The sequence below is a fragment of the Megalobrama amblycephala genome, linkage group LG1 (assembly GCF_018812025.1).
Source record: "Megalobrama amblycephala isolate DHTTF-2021 linkage group LG1, ASM1881202v1, whole genome shotgun sequence".
In the NCBI taxonomy this organism is placed as follows: domain Eukaryota; kingdom Metazoa; phylum Chordata; class Actinopteri; order Cypriniformes; family Xenocyprididae; genus Megalobrama; species Megalobrama amblycephala.
In genome coordinates, this window is record NC_063044.1 from 20,834,637 (window position 1) to 20,858,714 (window position 24,078).

Sequence of the window (24,078 nt, forward strand, 5' to 3'; positions counted from 1 at the left end):
CGGTAAATGTAGGCTTGTCGGTGATGCGTGATTCATGCAGTAATAACTATTACAACACGATTTTTTAAATTTACCACCTGCGTACACAGTTTGTAATAACACAATAACCATAACGCGTTGTTCATTATAAACGTGGGATTATGAATTATATTGAGAACGTCGTACATAGAAAGCGTGCCGTAATGTACCCTGAGTGTAAACTTTAGCCGCATTCATCGTGAAGCGTGCAAGCGATTTGCAAAGATTAATATAAAGGTTAATAAAACGTTACACTCACTTCTTCTGGAGGTGCAGCAGGAACACGAATAGTTGGTACCGATCCTTTTTTCAGGAGCAGCTTCTTAGCAAAACCTGCTTTATACTGACCCTCGTTTATAAAGCAGTCTGGTGAGAAATGATTTGCACAAACATGAAAGCATTGACGTTGATCGGGGGGAATATTCCCTTCAAAAACAAAACTCAGTCACTGCGTCTTCAGCGGTTCGGATATTGGAACATCAAAATGACTGCTGTGTTTGTCATTACACCCAAGAACAGAACACCACAATCGCTTAGACGCCATTCTGCTCGAGCGTATCAACAGCTCGCTCAGGACAGGTCTGTGTTGAAACGCTGCTGTCAATTAACAATCGTGGGAGGGGCGTCCGACCATGTGACGTCACACGGTCAGACGGCTCGATTTGAGACGGCTGAAAACATATAAGGAGATTTAAAAAAAAACACTGGATGGATTTTTATCATTATAGGATGGCTGTGTACAGGCACTGCCAACACACATTTCAGTACAATCAACTTGTAAATGAAAAATATATCTATAGAAAACTTTAAATGTCTACTTTTAAACAAAACAATTCAAAATGAAAAGAAATAGGCCACTCTCTGGTTATGCAATCCCTATGAAATGTGTATTTCTCTCTAGGTGCGTCCACTACTGCAAAGATGGTGAGTCAATCTCAGCTGACACTCCTCATTTTTTCAGCCGACACTGACAAAAAAAACACCAGTTTATTAATAAACAATTTAAATGTCTCCTTGCTATTTTTTAAACATTCATAATTATATTTTTGCCGGTTTATGGCTAGCTTTATGTGCGTGTGATTGCAGAATAAACACTCATTATGGTTTAGTATTCTATCCAGTATATATTTAAGTTATTAAATCAATATAAATGTGCAATTTTTCGACTAATTGCTTAAATGAACAACTAGTAGTAGTCTAGAAAAAACGTATTTCTCACCGAACCGAGTCCATTGAGATCATCAATAAATGCCTCAGGGCCAACAGTGTACAATGTTATCTTAGTAAATACTACTAAAAATGACATAATTGAATAATGACATATTGAATAATAAAGCTCCAAAAAGTGTTTTGATTTAAACCTAATTCAATAAAGATAAAACTTCAAAACTTCAATAAAGATAACTATACATGCTATACTTGTCATGACCATCAAGGTGTGGGGGCGCTGCAGTGCAAATTCCACTCATGTTTAGTACAAAAGCAAAGAAAGCTGACCTCAGGCCTGTGTCAAGGTAAGGCATGTTATTCGCAATTATATGTTGTGGCTGGGTTGTTATAGGTCTGCGTGACACTCGCTGTATTAAACCTAATTTAACGGAGGGATTTTGTTATTCTTCTGTAGCCTGACGAGTTGTTCTTGCGAACTCAAAGACAGCCTGATGCTTTGACTATTTGTGGGTGGCTGTTTGTTGTTTTACCTATCAATTTGTGTCGATAATGTATAATAGGGTAAATCCTATATGCTTGCATAAAGCAAGTAGTGTACAGAGTCGTAGCTGTTATGTATCTTTCTATTCTAACTCATTGTAAGCCTTTTGAGGCACGTGCACGAACCCAGTGTGGTTCATCATTGAAGATGACGTTGACTGCTAGAGTTGGTATCACGGGATGTGCTAGGTCGTACCTCCGGATTAACGTTAACTCCTGGATTCTTTGCATTGATGTGGTACTTTAGAGTGGACGAACTCCGGTGATATGCAAATTCCTTGCTGCAGAAAACTTTCAATCAGGCCGTTTTTTATAAGTAAATGTTCCAGTCAATGATCCAGGCAGCGCCAGCGGGTTCTCGTCTCCCTCCTTCATTTTACAGTCGAATGGTGGCTAGAACGGCTCCAGGTTCAAAGGTCAGTACGGAATGGATTAATCTGCGTTATTTTTTTAAAGCGTTATTTTTTCTCAGATTAATTAATCAAAATTAACGCATTATTTTGATTATATTATTAATATTATTATATTATTAATTAAAGTGCTGATCATAACCAACTGTTTCATTAAAGCTGCAGTCCGTGATTTTTATCGCCATCTCTGTTATGCAACAGTTATCTGTACGTGCGTTGTGCCTCGGCACAGCTCGTCAGCGCGGATGAATCTAATGTTTGCTGTCAGTCACCGCACCGGTGTGGATACTGCACTTCAGAATCACAGATTCTACGTCTTGAAAGTTTGACCAATATAAGAATTTTCACTGGAAAATGTCATCTGAACAAGTAAGTAACATTTCTGCCACTTTTGTTCTGACCTACTGAGTAAAAAAGCATTAGGCCTACAATAAATCACACTGCCAATGATGATTAAATCTAACGATCGCTTAGCTCGGATCATGCCAAACCGTGCAAATTATTAATCTAGCGTTAGCGTCAGTTCTGGCAGGTCACGTCAGTCAAGCTTGCATCAGCTGACTCCCAGGTGACTTGCGTCTACCTATAGGAATACGACGCCTATTACGGCATCTATATATAAGCTCCTCAGTATTATCAGCAGCTATTGCATTTCTCAGGAGCAAATTACCCTCCTCCATCCCCAGCTCCTCCTCTCTTCAGCCAGGATTGGCCTTATTATTTCCCCTGAATCAGACTAATTCTTGAAAAATGTGCATGTTAAATCATGACATTTAATGATATCTGCATGTTGGTCCTGTTCTGTTTACCCTGGGGGGGTTATTGCTGCTCTCCCTGCTCTTATCCATGCTAGGCTGCATGGATGCGCAGGGAGTTCTTGCCCAGAACAGAACCACTCCCTTGAAGTGAAAATAATATTTACAAAAGTTTACAACAGTATGGGTTTTGGGCAAACAAATCAGATTCATAGTCAAACAGGCAGAAATCAAATAAACCGGGTAATCAGAAATAGTAACAATAAACAAACACTCACAATCTTCTAATACACTCACAATCTCTCTGGCACGACACTCAAACAACGACGAAACGAACAGTATAATCAGAAAGTCAATGGAAGCGAAGAAAAATGGCGATAGCACAAAGTCAACAAGGCACGAGGCAAAGGCGTTTGGGGCGGCCCTTAAGTACAGGTCAGGTACTTAGCTGGACCAATCAGTTTTTCCTGAACGGTAACTGGAAACCACGCCCACCTGGAACACAGACACGACTATACATACAGAAAGAGTATACACAGACAATGACAAATGAAAACAGACAAAATACCTTAGGGTCTTAACAAAACTAAAAGAAAACAAACTATATAAGAGACAACCTAATGGCTAGCATTTCTCATTATAGGCCTACATAAAAAACTCAGCTCAGTGTTAGCATTTACTTTGCTTAAATTCGATGCAAATAAGAATCGCCTACATTTATTTTCTGTATTATTACTGTACAATTATTACTGTAATTTCAGCACTGTGATTACGAATTCGTTTATCCACAATATTTCAGTTGAATTCATCTGCTTCCACAGCTCTCAACAAACTGCAGCAGATTAATACTTGAAAGAATGAACTGACACATTTACTTTTGAATTTTTTAAAAGTCTGTGATTGTAGTGACACTTAGCAATAAAAGGCAGCAAACACACGTCCCAAAGTATTATTATATTATAAAGTATTTTTCTGTACCTGTAGCTGTATGAAGTTACTAAAGTGTCCTGTGTGGTTGCTAGGCATGATCTTGGTGGTTGCTAGGGTGTTGCTATGTGGTTGCTAAGGTGTTCTGATTTTTTGTTGGGTGGTTGTCAGGTTGTTCTGGGTGGTTGGTAGTTGTCACAGATGGTTTTTATGGCGTTCTTAGCATGTTATTAACATGTTTTAACACTTAGTTGTTTAAACAGCATTTCAGCTTTTTCAAGCCAACTTAATAATGTTGCAGCAGCTTCTGTGCTTTGCCTCCTAAAATACACTTGATTCCAAGATCTTTAACAAATCTCTATTCTACACTCATAAATTATAATTGATGTGACACTATGTGAAGTTAATAAACGTAATTTCGGGAGGAGTACGCCCATCTAATCTTCCAATTAATACCGAGGTATAAAACCAGCATCTTACCTCTTCCTGTTGTTAGTTCTTTTGGCATCCCTCCTCCTCCCCTTCTCCTCCTTTTGTACTTATTTTTGCCTGTTATAGGGGGGCAATCAGAGCTCGAGTAGGATATTCTTTCCGAGCCCCTCTACAGCAGACAGCAAGCCAAATCTGTTTACCACTTACGCTAAGATTATATGGGCACACAAACTCGTGAAAATAGAACTAAATCAAGGTGATTTCCATTGACAAACAGAGATTGAGAAAAGCACAGATACACACACACACACACTGATCTGTGTTGCACACTTTTATTCTGACATGACATTTCAGGTCACAGTATTAATGTAATGAAGAGACTCTATAACATCTGATTCATTATCAGCTCAAAGCATTATGGGTAGAATCTCTCTGTTCTGATTCATCAAATCAGTTTCACTGAAGATCCATAATAAACCCTAAACCCAGGATAGAGCGGTTGAGTGAATGTGGTCTGGACTGTGTGGATGAGGCTCATTGTGTCTCCAGAGATGCTGTAGAAGGACAGGGTTCCTGCACTGTGATCCACATACACTCCTATTCTCCTGATGATGGGCTTTACAGGGAGAACTCTCTCTATGTTTTTGTGTCTGAATGAGCAACTGGAGTAAGAGCAGATCAAACTCCAGGACTGATCATTACGTCCAAACACACACTCTTTATCCCATCTCATCCTGCAGATGCTCTTATATGACACTGATACAGACACACCACGTCCACTCCACTCAATCTCCCAGTAAGAGCGTTGATCACTCACACTCTCTCTACACAACACCTGAGAAAGATCAAATCTGTCTGGATGATCAGGATACGACTGAGTCTCTGGCCAAGTGTTAGTAACCACTGTGTTCCCCTCAGACAGAAGGAGGTCTTTATTCACTGTGTTCAGATCCGGAGTGAACCGATGGGAATCTGATGGAGATAAAACACATCACAATCAGGAATGACCAATCTGATCTTTAAATGTATCTTAACTCTTCATGTTCAGTGTTTCAGCAGTGTCTCAGTACAGTTGAGCAGATATCCTGTGAAAATCATCATTTACATGATCAAGTCTAAATCTCTTCTGTTGTGTTTTATTTCTTCTTCTCCAGGAAGAACATGAATACACTCAGTGAGTTTCTCTGCTTGTTTTCTCAGTGACTTACATTGTAGGAAGTCACTCCTGGTCCAGGAAACAATGTCTGTGGAAATCAAGAGACATGAAGAGTGTGATTATCATGTCAGCAGACATGTTCACCAGATTGAACCAGTTTCACCAGTTTTACTCTCATTCTGCAACTTTTCCATCCTTACAATAGCAACATTATGATTTCACACTGGTTATGCCTCTCAGATAATCTACCAGCAACAAACAAAAGCCTGATATTAATTGTTATTATTATATGATCTACAGTTCCATAGATGTTTAATAAAGAATATAAACTACATTGTTTAGAGTTGTAAATTATGTAAAATAACTAAATTATAGGATCAGATCAGGGTCGAGATCTTACTGCACTGACTCCATATTCAACAATGAACAAATTCAAGGCAACAATGGCTGGAAAGATATATTTTTAAAATGTTTTTTTTTTTTTTTTTTTTTGTATGATCTACATAGGGCCCTAAATGTTTAATATAAAATATTTCATATGAAATTATACAATATAATATAAGGTTCCAGTTTAATAATACAAAAATACAGAAAATGTATTTTATTTATATAAAAAACTACATTCCTTGTGTACATTTACAACTTGAGCGCATCTCTCTCCGTCTGTGACGCACACAAGAGCGTCCTTCAAGTTAAACGACTCAGTCACTGTTATGACAAACTGTTGTGTGAAGTGGAAATATGCTCATGACTTTCAATTAGTAACATTAACAGAGTAAATAAAATAAAGGTAAAATGTAAGTAATTCAATGCAGAAAAGCATCTCTTAAAGGCTCTGTATACTTCAAGCCATTCAAGTCATTCTTCATTTAGAGGTAAAAACCTTTGCAGTAAGGACTTGATATTCATGATATTGTCTTGTTGATTTGGCTTGTGACTGACAGTGTAGGCTATATCTCACAACTGTAACTTTGTCTTTATTATTACTTACTTTATGTAACATTTATCATTGTGTCTGTAAAACACTTGAAGAAAATGGCTGATAAATTAGTTTACTTCAAATGTTTACTTGCATAACTGTAAAACTATGTATGAAATATTAAGAACTGTTGCATCACTCAAGCCATTGTGGATAGATAGATAGATAGATAGATTTTAACAATTTAACACATTGCTAACATGAAATAGCATATCATTAACATGTTTTAACACACTTGTTTGCATGTATAGTATATTTAGAAATGTGTGACTTCAGTGGAATTTATTTCCATTTCAGAAATGACACCAGAAAGAGGTGCTACCAAAATGGAGAGTGTGATGTTGAAATGCATTCGGACACCATTACAGGTGAACACTGGACATCGTTTCTTTGACAAAGTTTTCATTCTGTTTTGTATTTAATATTTTATCTTTTTATTTTTAATAAATTCTAATTCATAAAAATATGACTGTTGGGTGATTATTATTATTCATTGATATTTACTGTTATAGTGCTATGTAAGTAATCCGCACTCCAAATGAACCCTTAGTTGTTCTGTATATTTTTTCTGACTGTAAGTGTAAATGCTGAAATTCTGCTCCCAACTAGGCCCAACGTTGCAATATTATGTTATAGGCCTATTTTTAATTCAAACTGGCCAAATTAGACAAGTTTATTAGTTTGACTGATTTTTTTTTTTTTTTTTTGTATAACATTTCTGACCTAAAGCAAATATGAAATGTTTATTTTACATGCATTTTACATATAATATCTCTTATATCTCTAATAATATCTCACTTGACTTAACTGAAACATTAGAGCAAAGAGGATATACAGAAAATGTGCTGGGCAAACTAATTAAAGTAGTGAGAACAAATGGGTTACTTAACTTTTTCATTTTGAAAATATATTAATAAATGTGTAACCGTATTGAAAAATGTTTCTCATTTGACTGTATTTTGTGATAGCTAATATAATCTCCTTCCAATGATTTACTATATAGAGAACTGGATTTCTCATGATATTATCATTAAAAAGTGAGGCCACCACCCTACCATATTGGTATTCCCTATACCAGTGGTTCCCAAAGTGGGGGTCGCCAGATGATTTCCAGAAATAAAAATATATAAAAAAAATAATGATTAGAAATAGCAGATTTTATCAATAATTGTAACAAAAATCTAAAAATAGTAGTTAAATAAAAAAAAAAAAAACATGCAAATAAAAAAAGCCATCAACCTTTCTATTTTCCTTCCCCTCGATCATGACTCCTGAGGTGATTACAACAGATTAACGACATAATAGCAACAGCATCAGTTGTAGCAGGTCAATTTACAGCACCATGTTAAACATTCACAACATTCATGTGCACATAGGTAATTCTTTAGGCTTTAAGATTTGGATATTATTTTTGTTGAAATGAAACGTTGGTTAATATGGACCAAAGGCAATGCAGGGAGGCCAGCGGAGGAGAGTGGAGGAGCACCACCGTCATGCCTTGGCAGTTCATATGCGGAGCAGTACGCGCTATTGTGCTTTCACATATGATGTGTTTGCACTGCGCAACTGATCCATGGGTGCTTATCACAAACACAACATTTACTTATTTTTATTTCAAATCCAAAAATTGTTACTGAACGTGGCATGTCAGCATTGCTATTCTCTTTGTATAGGTCTACACTGTATTTCATAGATGTCACATTTAAACGCACTACATTTAAACATTTTATTCAATTCATTACTTTAGATTTATATAAAGTAATACTTTTGATTTTTTTATTACGTTGCTCATGCAAGTGGCAAAACATTTAAACATAAGCTGTATGTTAAAATCACAAACATTTTAAAGTAAAACTAAAAGTTGACAAAAACAGCCGACTCGTCTTTTCTTTCCTTTAAAATCTTTTTACAAGAAATCCATCAGGTCATAAAGAATTTTGTTTTTCCACCTTCACGAAGAGACGAGTGCTAGTCTCCTTGTTCACCTAAATGCAGGTAACGTGCCCGTTTCCTTGCTTTACCCGAGGCAAAAAAGCCATGTGTTGACAGTGTAACAGAGACTGTATGTGTCTATGGTGAAATTACTAGTTTTTCGCATCAATACATGTTTATTTATTATTATTTATTTATCATTTTAATTCAACGTGGTGCAGCGCAGCAAAAATAGACTGCGTATATGATTGCTGCGCTGTGCCCTTGTGGAACGCACTGCTGGACTACATCCATGTGCTGTGGTGTGCAGTGTGAATGCCCTTATCCGTTAATATGGGCATGGGAAAAAATATGCAACGCATACGCACTGCAAACAGAGTATGTGTGAAACAGGCGTTACTGCGTGTGCGTCATTGTGCACATTGTTTGTATACCTCCAAAGATAGTGGGGGTCGTGAGTCTCTGGCATTGTTATTTTGGGGGTCGTGGGCTGAAAAGTTTGGGAAGCCCTGCCCTACACCAGGGGTCGCCAAGTAAGTTTGGCATCGGGCCAAAATAAAAATTTGCCACTAGATGGTGGGCCAGAACATAGTCAAAGGATAATTTAAGAAAGTAATTGAAAAATGCAACTAGAATTGCCTGTGACTAGACGTGCTGATATTCGGTAATACAATATATCACGATAATGAATATGAATGATATTGTTATCCTGGGCACTTAAAATAGGGTGGATAATTATTTATTACGGATTCATTCATTCATATTCATGCATTTTATTAATATTTCATGTTAATCATTTATGGCTTATGATTTATTAATATTACATTTGATTTCATATATTCATGTTCTATATTCAATTGTTCTTCAAAGTGTTCCAATGTGACAGGTCATGTTGACACATTTGTGGTTAGATATTGAAAGGGTTCCCAAACTATTCAGCCCACGACCCCCAAAATAACAATGCCAGTGACTCGCGACCCCCACTATCTTCGGAGGTATACAAACATTGTGCGCAATGGTGCACACGCACTAACGCCTGTTTCACACATAGGCCTACTCTGAGCATATGCAGTGTGTTTTTTTTTTTCCCTTGCCCATATTAAAGTCCCCCTGTAGTCAATTATTTTATCCCTTAAAAATCATCTTTGATCACCAAAATGACATAATTAAAAATAAATCAAGTGAAAAAAAATTCTTCATGCCTTAAAATAGATTGAATGTAATTCTACAACCTTGCCTCATTTAATATACACGGAACAATGAATATGCAAATTAGACCCGCCTCCACTCACGCCAGGTCTAAGAGTCTACTGTTGCTGGTGTGACGATTTGTTGTTCCCTTTCGAAAGGGAACTCAACTCTGCATTTACTGCATATGGGGAACCGTCACTCGTGACAGGTGTCTGAATGCCAAAGAATCACAACACTCCAATCCTATTGGCCGGCGACAGCCTATGACTAGGGCTGGGCGATATATCGCATGCAATTGTCACGCGCATTTCGTCAGTAAAGCCGGTTCCCTGATTACCGCTAAATCGCCATCACCTGCTTTTAAATGGAGCGGCATTTAATAGACAGAGCCGTAGATCACTGATAAGCTACGCAATATCGCGTTCATTATCGCAGATGAATCGCCTTCGATAATGAACGCGATATTGCGTAGCTTATCAGTGAACTACGGCTCTGTTTATTAAATGCCGCTCCATTTGAAAGCAGGTGATGGCGATTTAGCGGCAATCAGGGAACCGGCTTTACTGACGAAATGCGCGTGACAATCGCATGCGATATATCGCCCAGCCCTACCTATGATGTCATCATAGCGCAAACCCGGAGGTATAAAAGGGGAAACAGTCAGTATCTTCTCGTCTTTCGGGACTGTTCTGTCTATGCCATTGTTTTTCAACACCGGTAAGGAATTACTCTATATATGCCTTACAAACGTTCAGGAGAGTGTGTTCATCCGTGTCCCAGGTTTTTGACACTTGATTTACATGTTTCTGGCGTTTTTTTCTGTCTGGAGAGAAGCACACATAGACAGTGCTTGAGGGCGCCGTCTGTGTGTGTGAGTGTGTGTGTGTGTGTGTGTGTTTGTCTGTTGTTCACTGTGAGCGTCTCCCTATCAGGAAGAGCTGTCCGCATCTGTGCCTGGTGATTCTAGCCCCGTGTGTGCTGTGGCAATATGGCGGCTGCAATCATAGGGCTCGCAGGTGAGCTCGTTGGGAAGTTTGAGAGAGTTGTATTCTCTCTCTGCTTCCCCAGGGCTGACGAGGATGAGTGGATGACTATGACGTCCGTGTTAGACGTCATCGCGTCCGATAGTGAGCGCTCCTCTGGCTGCTGGGTATGTGGAGCTGCTGTGTTTTTGGGTCGCGCTTTTCGGCAGGCTGGAGCTGCCGTGTGAGCGTGTTAAGAAAGGGGCCGCGCGGATGACTCGACGAATGGTTCCTTTCTGTCCATAAATGCTGCAGCTCCCATAGACTTTCCATTCCTTCCTGATCTCTTTGTTTGCGATTGGGAGGGCATGGAAAACCCTCTAGCCGTTCAGATTTAGATCTGAGCCCAGACAGATTGGAGGAGGAAGAAGCGAGAGTGAGATGGGTGATCGATTTTAAACACCATTGCGTTTGTAATCGATCCCCCGCTATTTAAAGGGCCATTTATATCTACACTCTCCTCTTCTTCTTTCACCTCCTATATATATAATGTATATGTATTTATATGAATGTATATATTTTATATCATGCTCAGATACTTCTTATGGTCAGACCGATGGCTGGGCCCATAGTGATTATTTCTGTTTTCCCACTTTTTCGATTTGATAGTGAGAGGATCTTTTAGGCTTAAAAGAACCCTAGATTCTATCCTTATTCATGTAAATAAGGGAGTATTAGGGATCTTCTGTCTTTTAGCCACAGGAAGATGAGATGGGTCTATTTTATGTTTTAAAATAAAACCGTGTTTCCCTGTATAGTTTTTCTGAGCATGTAGTTTATCAGGAGGCTGGCCCATCTCGAGCTGAGGCTCTGAGACCAAGCCAGAGGTCCAGTATGGCCGCTCAGGCACCTCCTCCTTTTGGAGCAAGGCACAGAGATGGCTGGACTCGAGGAGGAAGAAGTAGGTTTGGAGGAGGTGATCGATCACATACACCAGTAGCGTCTGTGATCGATTCCCTCTCATTGCGAGGGCAACTTTGCATTTGCCCTCGCCTCTTCCTCCGCCTCCTGAGGTTATTGGGTAACATGCTCAGGTGCTTCTTTAACAGTTAGGCTGACGGCTGGGCCTTTGATAATATTTTTTCTAAAGGCTGCCTTGTGGCTTGATAGTAAAAGTGCTTTTAGGCTTAAAAGAACTTTTGGTTTCATCCTTCTTCATGCATGAAAATAAGGAGGAAAAATCTTTGTTCTGCGAGCCACAGGAAGGTAAGCTGGGTCCATATTTTTGTTTATAAAAAGTGTAGACCTTGTTTTTCCTGTAGAGCTTTCCTGAGAATGTAGTCAGTAAAGTTAGAAGGGGTTCTTTTGGGCAAAATAACTGTATCATTAGGTTGGCTAATTTTCAAAACATGCAGGCCGCTTTATGGCCGCTATTTTGTAGCCTCCTATGTTGGAGTAGCTTCTCAGCTAATACTGTTAGTTTGGTTTGAGTTAGCACTCGTCGCTTCAGTTATTTGTGTGCAGGTTGGCTTGTAGTGCTTAATTTTCTCCTCATGTCTGAGAAGTGAAAAAAGTTTAAAGTGAAGCCCAGGCTTTCCTTGGCCCAGTAGGCCTTAGCTAGCGGCTAGGCTAGAGCTAGGTTAGGTGTTTGTCTATTACATCACCCTTATTATCGCTATCCCTTGTAAGGTTGTATAGTTCCTAGTTCTGGCCTCCTCCTGAGGGAGTTGTTAGGCCGTATGCCCATTTCCCCTCGGTTATTATGTAGGTGCTATGGCTGAGGTTAACATCTAAGGTTATAGGCTGTTATTAGCCCTCCTGGTGCTGCTTTTCCCAGGTGGTAGGCCCTTATCTTTGAGGAGTTATGCAGTGTTGCTAGGCCCCACTTTCTATAACTTTGTCATACCTTACAGGTGCTGGTCATATAATTTGAATATTATTAAAAAGTTGATTTATTTCTCTAATTCCATTCAAAAAGTGAAACTTGTATATTATATTCATTCATTACACACAGACTGATATATTTCAAATGTTTATTTATTTTAATTTTGATGATTATAGCTGACAACTAAGGAAAATCCCAAATTCAGTATCTCAGAAAATTAGAATCATACTAAAAGAACACATGCATCCCCCCAGAGAACTTACAGGTTCATATTCAAGACCATTTACACCTGTTCCTGAACAATGCAACAGGCATCCCCCCCAAAAAATCCAGAACATTAAGAGCCTAATGCTATAAACTGCTACTTGGGCAACACTAATAAAAAAAATCTCAGGATCATTTAGAGGTTAAAAAACAAACAATAAACTACAAAGATACAGGGAGTTTCAGATACTGCTCTAGATGATGGAGTTTCAAATTCCACATACAATTTATTCCTGTTTAATTATGGTATAAGCTAAACTAAGTACTAACTTAGTTATAATGAATCATCTAACAGTTTAAATTTCAATTTGTGACCATGTGAGAAGTGCAGTGTGAAATAAATAAACTTTTTGATGATATTCTAATTATATGACCAGCACCTTTATAATGTCTTCCTGTGAGCCCCTTGAATTATATTCAAGTTTGAGCATATGGTGCCAGTGTTTAGCCTCCGTTCTCAAGGGTTCAGCACAGATCTACAGATCTGTCTCGTGAAAGCATTTATCCTGTTTGGATGGCATGTATTACAAAGCATTTATTTTTACTTTGGGTTCTAAGCCTTGGCCCTACATATTTATATATATGTGAGCTTACTCTAGTGCTGCCACAGGTTGGCACCTGTTTCTATGATAGAGGCTAATCATAGCCTGCTATCTAAGAACGTGGTGTTTTGTTGTACTCCCCGGCTAGGGTTTGTGTTTCACTGAGTGCATCACCTGTTGGATTGCACGCTCAGGTTGAGTGTAGAGAGTCTTATTCTGGTTAGAATTAGAGATATCTCTGTTAGCTCCCAGTCGATCATAACCACAGCAGCTGTTTTACATATACTGCTAAGTTTGTTGGCTCTTTATTGTTAGCCTCCTTCTAAGTACAGCTTGTATCTTGGGTGCTGTTGGTATGCATTTGCGAGTTTGCTCACGTATCATAGCACTGCCTCAGGCTTGTGCTCATGTTTGTTTGAGGTGGTAGGCCTTGTAGGCCTCCTTTAGACCATGTTAGGATATTTATTGTACCATGTAATTTTTGGTACATTGCCTGTTGGAATGTGTAGGCTTATCTCAGGTTGTTGTAGCTAGTCACCCACAATTATTTTGTTGGGTCTAGAGCTGGTCCCCTTCAGCTTGGTCCCTATTTATGACCACTGGCTGGCACCACATGTTGCTAAAAGTAGTAGGCCTTGCCAGGCCTCCTTTTCAGTTTTTCATGTTGGCACAGTTCAGCCTCAGACTCCAGAGGGTTAACAAAAAGCCAAGATTTACACTGGATAAATTAACAAAGCAGAGTAGTGACATGTAACCTGGCAAGTATCATCACTCACCAACTTGCAACTGTTACGTGCATATGTTGCGGTAGAGACGAAGCATGAGTGGATATCCACAATAATGTGTATTTAATGAATAAACTCAGATCAGGCACAAAACATACACACTAAACAACATTCAGAAGAGACAAGGAGTGAAGGGAGTGAGTCCAATATAAAGGGAGTGCAAATGAGGAAGTCCAGGTGATGATGATGAGTGATGATGGGGAGATGACGAGGGAAGTGAGTGCAGGTGTGGAGAACAGGAGGATTATGGGAATTGGAGTCCAGGAGACAAGGGATCTGTGACAGACCGCCTTGCTAAAACACACATATTTGGGAGATGCGGAACAGATAAAAATAACTATAATAATATTAAAAATATAATAAAAATAATATTATTGCTGGTGGGCCAGTTTTGGCCGTGTTCTATTGAATTAATAGGAAACTAGATTAAAAAAGAAATTTAAGGCAAACTTTAGGTTGACTTGACAAAGCCGGACCAGAAAGTTTGAATTAGTTTTAAAATCTTGAAGTTTGAAAGTTTTCAGTTTAAAGTAGTTAAAATTTGCTGGCAGATCAGAACACAATGAGCAATCCAGTCATCAGGGCCGGCCCGAGGCATAAGCGAACTAAGCGGCTGCTTGGGGCCCCCTGGCCAATAGGGGGCCCCCCAATCGTGTTTTTTTTTTTTTTTTTTTTTTTTTTTTTTACAATTAAATAACTTAAACAAGTGATATAAATGAATGAATGAATGAATGAATGAATACGAATGAATAAATAAATAATTCGAGACAAGAAAATTCTGATTTGCCGACAACTGCTGCTGTGTCTGCTAGCGTTTGAGTCATGTGCAATTGCGCATAGACACCTCGCGTGCATTGACAATTCGCGCCGGCGCGCAAGTGCACGTCACTGTAATAAATGTTATAAATGATAAGCCATGTCACAAAAAAGGATGTATCCCTCTGGTGCCGAAAAAAGAAAGAAGAAAAAGACAGAGGAGGAGAAAAAAGAGCAAGATAAAGGTATGTTTGCATAATTATTTACAGAATGTTTTGTGCAGCAGCACAAATTGTGCTCATGTCACTTGAGGTAGCAGCTAGTCATGACTCATGATCTTATATAAGCCATCACCAGAGCTAACGTTAAATCGCATTATTAATATACATTTATCTAGGTGTATTTCACGTATTGATTATAGATATCAGTTTAAGTTGAAAGGGATGCCATATTTCTTTATTTCTTTATTATTTATTTATTAATATGGTGGCGAGTGATGTAGCAGTGCTATCCTCGGTAACACTTTAGAATAATGGTCCGTCATTAATAAGTAACTATGCAGGAAGTAATGCAGGACTAATGAGTAGATCTACATTAACACTTGAGCTACTACTATTAACTAATATAGAAACAAGCTTAACTAATCAGTAAGTAATATCAAATTTAGGACAAAGATAGTTCCTTATTAGCTAATCAATAATTAGAGAATGACATTGGCATCAATAATAACTAATAGGTAACTATGAGAAATTATAAAGAATTACTAATTAATTACTAATCACAACATTAAAGTGTTTGAGATGTGAGCAATTGTCTTTTTTTTACTCTCAGTGTGGTCATAAAATGCATCATTAATTACTCAAGTGTTACCTAGTCACTATGCAGGAACTAACGTTACTAGTGATCAGGACCATTATTTTAAAGTGAAAAACATGTTTTTCACTTTAAAATAATGGTTCGTGATCAGTATTAGTTCCTGCATAGTGACTAGCTAACACTTGAGTAATTAATGATGCATTTTATGATTATATTCAAAGTAAAAATTATGACTGATTACATCTCAGACACATGCTAATGTTCTTTACAATTTGTCCATTAGTTAATAGTTATTAATGATGGTAATATCATTAGGTAATTACTGATTAGTTAATAAGGAACTATCTTCTAAATTTGATATTACTTACTGATTAGTTAAACTTGATTCTATAGTAGTTAATAGTAGTAGCTGAAGTGTTAATGTAGATCTACTCATTAGTCCTGCATTACTTCCTGCATAGATGTTTGTCTATTTTGGTTTTATTTAAAAGATTGCACATTTAATGCACATTTGCATTTGCTAATTATTTATTTCATGTTTTGTTACAGTTTGTATACAGAAGTTTAAGAATAAAGTATTTTAAGTATTGATTTTTTTATTATTTATTTTGTATTAATACATAACCTCACTGTATTCATTTATAATGTAACATTATAGTGTGACATTTGTGTCAATAATCTTCAACCACAGGTGACTTCACGTGGTGGGAGGGGGGCCCCCAAATCAAATGCTGCTTAGGGCCCCCAAGAGGCTCGGGCCGGCACTGCCAGTCATACAGATCAGTGTTTCCTTCATGTTCATAAATGCATTGTTGTTACAAATAGTGTCTACTCAAAGTCACAGAGTATGGGCATTTAATGTCAGATATAGGCTACTGTATTTAATCAATGCAAAAGCTTTGTGTATTTTAATTATGAGCCATTTATTGTTTTATTATTATATTTATGTTAGTATAACAGAGTTAGAATTGCAATTAGTTTAGTTGTGAATCTTCTGTAACCATGGTGTTGTGTCTGCTTAAAATGTTATGCTGGGTAAATATGCTCTGCCCACTAGGGGTCAGTAGTAACCTGAAGTGTTTTTGGAAAAAAAAAGAAGCAGAAAAAAAGGATGGTGTGTTAAGCTACTGCACACTTGTTACTGCTGCATTTTCTTTTATTAATATTAACGCAAAATACAACATTTTGGTGATGAGGATGGCAGCACTCAGTTTAACTACACCTGCTTTGTTCCTGCCATGCCCGGGTCAGCCCTCTGTACCGATACATACTTGGCAGAAGATGTTTGAAAACTATCTCGTCGCCATCGGTGCTTCGGGAGATCAGTGGCCGGAGGAGAGAAAGCGCGCCAGTTAACTACAATGCCTGGGTGAGTCAATACAGCCTTTACAGCAACAGACTTCCCTTATCAGTTAGAAATGAAGTTTCCAAAGAAGTTTGCTATTTGCAAACTGAAGGCATCATTGAAAGTGGGTGTCCCCTATTGTGGTGACAACAAAGGAAAACAGGGAAATTCGTTTATGTGTGGATTTGCAGGAGCCGAACCGGGCAGTAATAATCGACAACCATCCACTCCCACACATGGAGGATTTATTCACTGAACTGAAGGGGGCCACAATGTTTTCCAGCATCGACCTGAACAATGCATACCTCCAAACTGATGCATCACAAGGACAGCCGAGATCTAACGGCTTTTAGCACTCATGAAGTGTTGTTTCGCTTTCGTCGGGTACCATATAGCTTGGCCTCTGTGCTGGCAGCTTTTCAAAAAATGATGGTTACAATACTGAATGGCCTTCATGGGATTCAGAACTACTAGATGATGTAATTGTGTATGGACGCACTGCAGCTGAATATGATCGCAAACTGCAGGCTGTTTTAACAACACTACAGCATGTGGGTCTTACACTGAATTGAGCAAAATGCAAGTTCAGCTGCACAAGCCTCTCTTACTTAGGACACATCATTCCTCCGCAAGGTTTGCTACCCAATGACTGCCATATACAGGCTATATTGTAAGCACCAGCTCCCACTGACGCAGCCAAATTACGCTCATTCCTGTTATTCACGCTTTGTGCCAAATTACTCTTCGGAAGTGGAGCCTATAAGAGCATGCTTAAAGGACGGGGGTGTTTTCAGTTGGAGTGAGGCCGCACAGAAAAGCTTTGAGAAAGTGAAGGAGCTCATTGTGAATAGCCAAGCATTGGCAATCTTTGATCCAGCACTGCATACGCTGGTAACCTGTGATGCTTCGGATTATGGAATGGGGGCTGTGTTAATTCAGATTCTTGCTGACAGTTCTAAGCATACCATTGCCTTTGCCTATCGCTCACTCTCAGCAGCAGAGCGAAAATATTTGATTGTGGAGAAAGAGGCCCTAGCCTGCGTGTGGGCTGTGGAACGGTGGCAAACGTTTTTGTGGGGCTAACGGTTCACGCTTCGGACTGACCATCAGGCGCTAACTACCCTGCTGGCGACTAAAGGTATGGGGAGTCCTGGAATGCGCATTGCAAGATGGTCTGCACGCCTGTTCTGCTTTAACTACGAAGTGTTGTACAAACCAGGAGATGAAAATGTCACAGCAGATTGCCTCTCACGCCTACCCTTGCCTGTCTGTGAGGATGCCGATTCAACCATTGAACCTGATAGAATGGCATTTCTCTCTGCTGAACCCCGTGCTCATTCATTGGAGGAGTTCTCTAAAGAATTCGCTGCTTGCCCTGAACTGTCAGCACTGCACAGCAACTACTTATAGGCTGGCCTAAAAACAAGAAAAACCTTCCACCTGAGTTGGCATCATACTTTCATGTCAGGGATGAACTTGCAGCACAAGACAGCCTGGTCTTTAGAGGTTCATAGCGTTGGTGGTACCTGTATCTCTGCACAGGGTCCTAATTAATTTAGCTCATCAGGGTCACCAAGGCCGTGGCCTGGCATGGACCACTCAGCCCAGTCCACAATCTCTTCATGCCAGCTTTTCCAAACACACAAGAAAAGTGCCAAAACACATACACCTCCCCTTCAACTAGTACCACTTCCTTCTGCACCATGGGAAAAGGTTGGACTTGACATTGTCGGACCATTTGAGTTAAGGTCCTGGGATTGCAGGTATGCAATCACTTTAATTGACTGCAAAAGTAAGTGGCCAGAAATAGCGTTCACCAGTAATGTCACTACTGACACTGTCACTGACTTTCTGGCCACAACATTTAGCTGATTTGGCTGGTTTGGCAATTGTGACTGATAATAGTGTGAAATTGACATCTCTTACCTTTGCTGAGTTCCTTGCAAGTAGGAATATCAAACATACGTTTCGTATGTTCGTACCTCCCTATACTTTCTGCAAGCTATTGGGGCTGTAGAGTGTATGAACCGTGTCCTGAAGGATTGTGTTCAAACCACAATCTTGGAAGGGAAGTCCTGGAAAACTTTGGGGAGGGACTTCTTGCTTTGTTACCATGCAACACCTCATGCCACCACTGGTGTTGCTCCCAGTGAACTCTTGCGTGGACGCAAACTGAGAACGACCTTTTACATTCTACCCACCCGACCCTCTGTGTGTACTGATGCTACAGTGCAAGCTCATGTTCATTCTTGCCAGTCTCAAGTCAAAACCTACACTGACATCAAACGTGCAGCGAAACCATCTGCTTTACGACCAGGGGACAGAGTGCGGTTGAGGATACCTACTCGTGTAGGGCAGGCCGAAATTCAGCTCGCCTTGTACAGTGTTGGGACAAAAAGGTCAGGACACATACATCTTGATGACGGGAAAGTGGGGAATACGATACACCTGTCACCATGTCCGGGTCAAAGTTGTTTAGATATTTGCTATAATTTAATACAAAAATAAATGCGCAGCCATCCGCATTTTTTCTGTGAATCAAATACAAACACGCTGTTTCAAAAGGTATCAAAAGCATCTTTGATAACTTTTGAGGCTTATTTTGCGGTGTTTTTATAAGCCTTTTGACTGGTTAAAGAGCCATAAAGATCGCTTACACTCACAGTGTGGATGAATTGCGCTTATATCGGAGATACAGATATTGAAGAGCACTTGTGTGATGCAGAAACTCTTACAAAACAAAAACAAACACTCGTTTTTGATCCATTAATGCATCTTATTGTATGCAATCTAGGCATGTGATGGTATCAATATTTCATGTTGCGATTAATTGATGAAGCTTTTATCACGGTATACGGTATTATCACGATATTAAAATACGTTGCAAAACAATTTTTGTCATAGTTTAACAGGTTTAAGAACTCTTTTTGTAATAAAACAAAAACAACTGACTGAAATTTTCAAACAGATTAAAATGCAAAAGAATTAGGCTATAAAGAACAACAGATAACACTTTACTTTATTTAATGCATTAACTAAGATTGAGCAATAGCTACATTTGTTACAGAAAGTGTTATTTTTTGTTAGGTTAGAAACACAACTGATCATTGTTAGTTTTATCTCAGGTCCATTAAATAAGTTATTTTGATTTTACTAATGAAGCTGTATGTTTTCAAAGTTTTACTGAACAATAACAAATAATCAGAACATTTCTAATCATTAGGGCATGTAGTTGTAGTCCAGATTAAAATATAAAAATGTTTAGGTTTGAAAATAAATATCCTTTTTTAAGTATTCAGTATTTGGTGCTGTGATGAACAACACTAAGATTACAAAAAATGAATGGCTGTTTGAAGCATTTTAAAAACTTCACTAGCGCAGTTACTTTGTTTGCACGGTTTCCGTGGTAACTGCTGCATTCTGCTGTTCCATCAGCGCCCTCTGCTGTCAGAGAGTAAATGCGCACTTTCATTAAGCTCGTCTCCTTCACTCGTTCCGCCCTGTGCCACATGCACGTTGGGATTGTTTACATCTGAGCGCGTGTCCTTTTGACGCAGAATACAGCGGTGTTGTGCATTTTATACGACTGATGGGTAAAGAATTCTTAATTGCCTTAATAAATTAATTATTGGTAATAAATTATTATTTACGGCATTCTGAAGTGCCCACGATTACAATATCGTGAATATTCATTATCGCGATTTATCGCATTACCGAATATCGGCACAAGTCTAATGCAATCTCTCTGTTTGAAGTGCCTTTCAGTGGATGAACAGGACCGAAATCCACCTCCCACTCTCGTAGGTCTCGAAAAATGCTTGCTGCACAGTGTCGGTAGTCATCACGGGGAAAGCCATGCAACACACCCAAACTTGTATACTGTGAAAACAAACACTTGCGACCCATGAATGCTTCTCTCATCTACTGCGTGATCTAGCAGTTTGACATGTTAGTCATTTGAAAGCACCACGTTGAGTTCTGAATATTTTAAAGGTGCCCTAGAATCAAAAATTGAATTTACCTTGGCATAGTTGAATAACAAGAGTTCAGTACATGGAAATGACATACAGTGAGTCTCAAACACCATTGTTTCCTCCTTCTTATGTAAATCTCATTTGTTTAAAAGACCTCCGAAGAACAGGCGAATCTCAACATAACAATGACTGTTACATAACAGTCGGGATCATTAATATGTACGCTCCCAATATTTGCATATTCCAGCTCATGTTCAAGGCATTACACAAGGGCAGCCAGTATTAACGTCTGGATCTGTGCACAGCAGAATCATCAGACTAGGTAAGCAAGCAAAGACAATAGCGAAAATTGGCAGATGGAGCAATAATAACTTACATGATCCATGGTATCATGATATTTTTTGTGATATTTGTAAATTGTCTTTATAAATGTTTTGTTAGCATGTTGCTAATGTACTGTTAAATGTGGTTAAAGTTACCATTGTGTCTTACTGCATTCACAGAGACAAGACTGTCATTATTTTCATTTTTTAAACACTTGCAGTTGTATAATTCATAAACACAACTTCATTCTTTATAAATCTCTCCAACAGTGTGTAATGTTAGCTTTAGCCACGGAGCACCATCAAACTCATTCAGAATCAAATGTAAACATCCAAATAAATACCATACTTACGCGATTAGACATGCTGCATGACAAACACTTTGTAAAGATCCATTTTGAGGGTTATATTAGCTGTGTGAACTTTGTTTATGCTGTTTAAGGCAAGCGCGAGTTCAATGGGCGGAGAGCACGAGAATTTAAAGGGGCCACAGCCTAAATCGGCTCATATTTAATGATGCCCCAAAATAGGCAGTTAAAAAAATGAATTAAAAAAAATCTATAGGGTATTTTGAGCTGAAACTTAACAGACACATTCAGGGGACACCTTAGACTTGTATTACATCTTTTGAAAACACGTTCTATGGCACCTTTAATAGAGACAGTGTCTTCTCATAGGATAAGAAATCTCAGTCTCATTAATAATTATGAGACACCGTCGCATCATTGAAATGCTATCGTGCACCGCTATGTCACAGCCTGTGACGTAGACACTGTAGATTTTAAATCCGGAAGACAAAAATAGCTGAAAAAATCTCAAAATTAACCACTTTCCCCATACAATTAAATCTAACAGATGCTAACATTGTATTCAATGATGTTCAACACATAAACATCTGTTCAAATCTCAGAAAATTTAGTCTAGCATTTCATGACCCTTTAAGGACTATTTGTAACAACAAATGTGTTAATAATAATAATAATAATAATAATAATAATAATACAATGTTACACATTTATTAATAGCCACATCTGAAATATGGAAATATGGTAGTTAATACAAACATATATATATATTAATGGAAAAAAAATTGCATATGGCACTTACTTAAAGGCAGTATGGGGCTGATAGTGTCACTGGCTTCACTCACTCCCACTTTACCCACAATCCTGTAGCGGATCAAGTACTGATTTCCAACCTCCAACTTAGTCAGAGTAAAGTTTTCTTCAGGTGTGTTTATGACAAGCCACTGTTGCTCAGCTGGTTTCACCTTCTGGTACTCCACTCTGTACTGCACAGTTTCTCCAGTTGGGGACTTCTGCAGTTTCAGGGACACACTTCGCTCCAGGACCTCCTTCGCTTCTGGCGGGGGAGGCTTCGACACGGGCTGGAACTGTCTGTTTGTCAGCTGCCCTTTTTCATACAGATAGATGGAGGAGCCTGGACTGGATGGATTGGAGATGGCAGACACAATGAATCGGTATCTCTTTTCATCTTTATTAGCCTCTGAAAAACTTTTGAAAAGAGATAAATTCTCTCTCATCTTTGAGATGACATCAGTGTTGTTGAACCACTCTTCTGATGCTAATGTGCTAGAATGCTGTTTCGTTCCCACATCTAGCTCTTTAAACTTATCAGATTCCACAAACTCCTTCAGGGTTGGAAGATACGGGTCTTCATACTTCAGAGATGTGAAGGTCAAGCACACCACAACATCAATATCAGGATTAAGGAGGATGGCCTTGAGATCGTTTAAGTCTTTAGTTTTGATTCCCTCCAGCAGCTTGCTGTGAAAACTCAAGAAGTCAAGTTCAGACTTTGCACGATCTAACCACTGGTTAAACTTGTCAGCATTAAAAGGGGAACTGTAGTGGATCTTCAGGATGTCTTCCAGTGACTTCTCCTCCATCCCTCCTCCTCGTATAGCAGGCAAGACTCTGCTGACAGCTTTCAGGAGCATTGTCTTGTAAATGCTGAATGATCTCTGAAATGATTGCAGCCTCTCTTTGATATCTCTGAAAACATTCACCAGTGTTTTTCTGGAGAGGTCATTGCATGTCCTCTCCGCATGTCCCAGCCCCTCCATTATATCTTCAGTGTTGGAAACCAGACGTGCGCTAATTTCTCTCTCCATTTGAGCAGCTTTTGTATCCAGTAGAGAAAGAGGATAGAGCCAGACGTTTATTGGAACTGCATTTTCTGGATTCTCCTTCAGTATATTGGGGAGCTTCTTGTACACGTCTAGGGCCTCCATGTAAGTGGTGGGGTTCTGATCAAGGCGGAAGTCACCATGAAATGTGCAGGTGATGCTCCCATTCACTTTTTTATCACTATCTTTCATTTTTATAGCTCCTTTTCCCTCAATAGAATATTGAGGAATCTTCTTGACCATGATATTCAGTTCTCCCTCAATTTCCTGCTTGTTTTCCTCTTCTGAAAATGTCAGATCAAACACCATGACGGCCTGAGCTCCGTATAGTACACCTGTGACCACATGAGTTGCAGTTTTCTGCTCAAACACCTGAGGGTAAGTGATCTGGCCCAGCTGAGTCATCGTGAGCTGTTCGAATTTGGTGGTTTCTTTGTAATACATTGTGACTCTGGACTGTTGGTTTGAGGATTTGGTATCACGCAGGAACTTGGCAGATCCTCCCACCTCCACCAGCCCTCCTAAGAAGCTGGCTTTCAGGGAAGCACTTACATCCAGGAGACTGGACTTACTAGAGAGAGAGTCTGAGCTACTGAACTTCAAATCTGTCATGAGCTGTGAACGACTGTCCAGATCTTCACTCAGTGACTTCTTATTCCACAGAGTAACACCTGAAATGAGAAATGGCTTTAACAGTTATGTACCAGGAAGTGATGTACTGTTGAAGAAGCATGTTGTTACATAAGGACTGGTAATTACTGATGCAG

General features: G+C 39.1%; 2 protein-coding genes across 7 annotated transcripts in view; one reads left to right on the forward strand and one right to left on the reverse strand.

The window, feature by feature from the left end:
- The window catches only part of LOC125243939 (gastrula zinc finger protein XlCGF57.1-like), an 848,513-nt gene that overhangs the window by 748,247 nt on the left and 76,188 nt on the right, over positions 1-24,078 (forward strand). The gene's annotated exons all lie outside the window — the stretch shown is intronic.
- Positions 4,569-24,078, reverse strand: part of LOC125244061 (stonustoxin subunit alpha-like) — a 1,172,099-nt gene continuing 1,152,589 nt past the window's right edge. For 3 of the 4 annotated variants that reach the window (XM_048153995.1, XM_048154003.1, XM_048154011.1), the window contains 3 exons: positions 22,270-23,982; positions 5,461-5,496; positions 4,569-5,224 (listed from right to left, as the gene is read on the reverse strand). In XM_048153995.1, coding sequence (XP_048009952.1) covers positions 4,698-5,224; positions 5,461-5,496; positions 22,270-23,982 — 2,276 coding nt within the window. In that variant the 3' untranslated portion in view covers positions 4,569-4,697. Of the gene's footprint in view, positions 5,225-5,357; positions 5,497-22,269; positions 23,983-24,078 lie in introns of all 4 variants that reach the window. The other variant, XM_048154017.1, reaches the window with a different exon arrangement.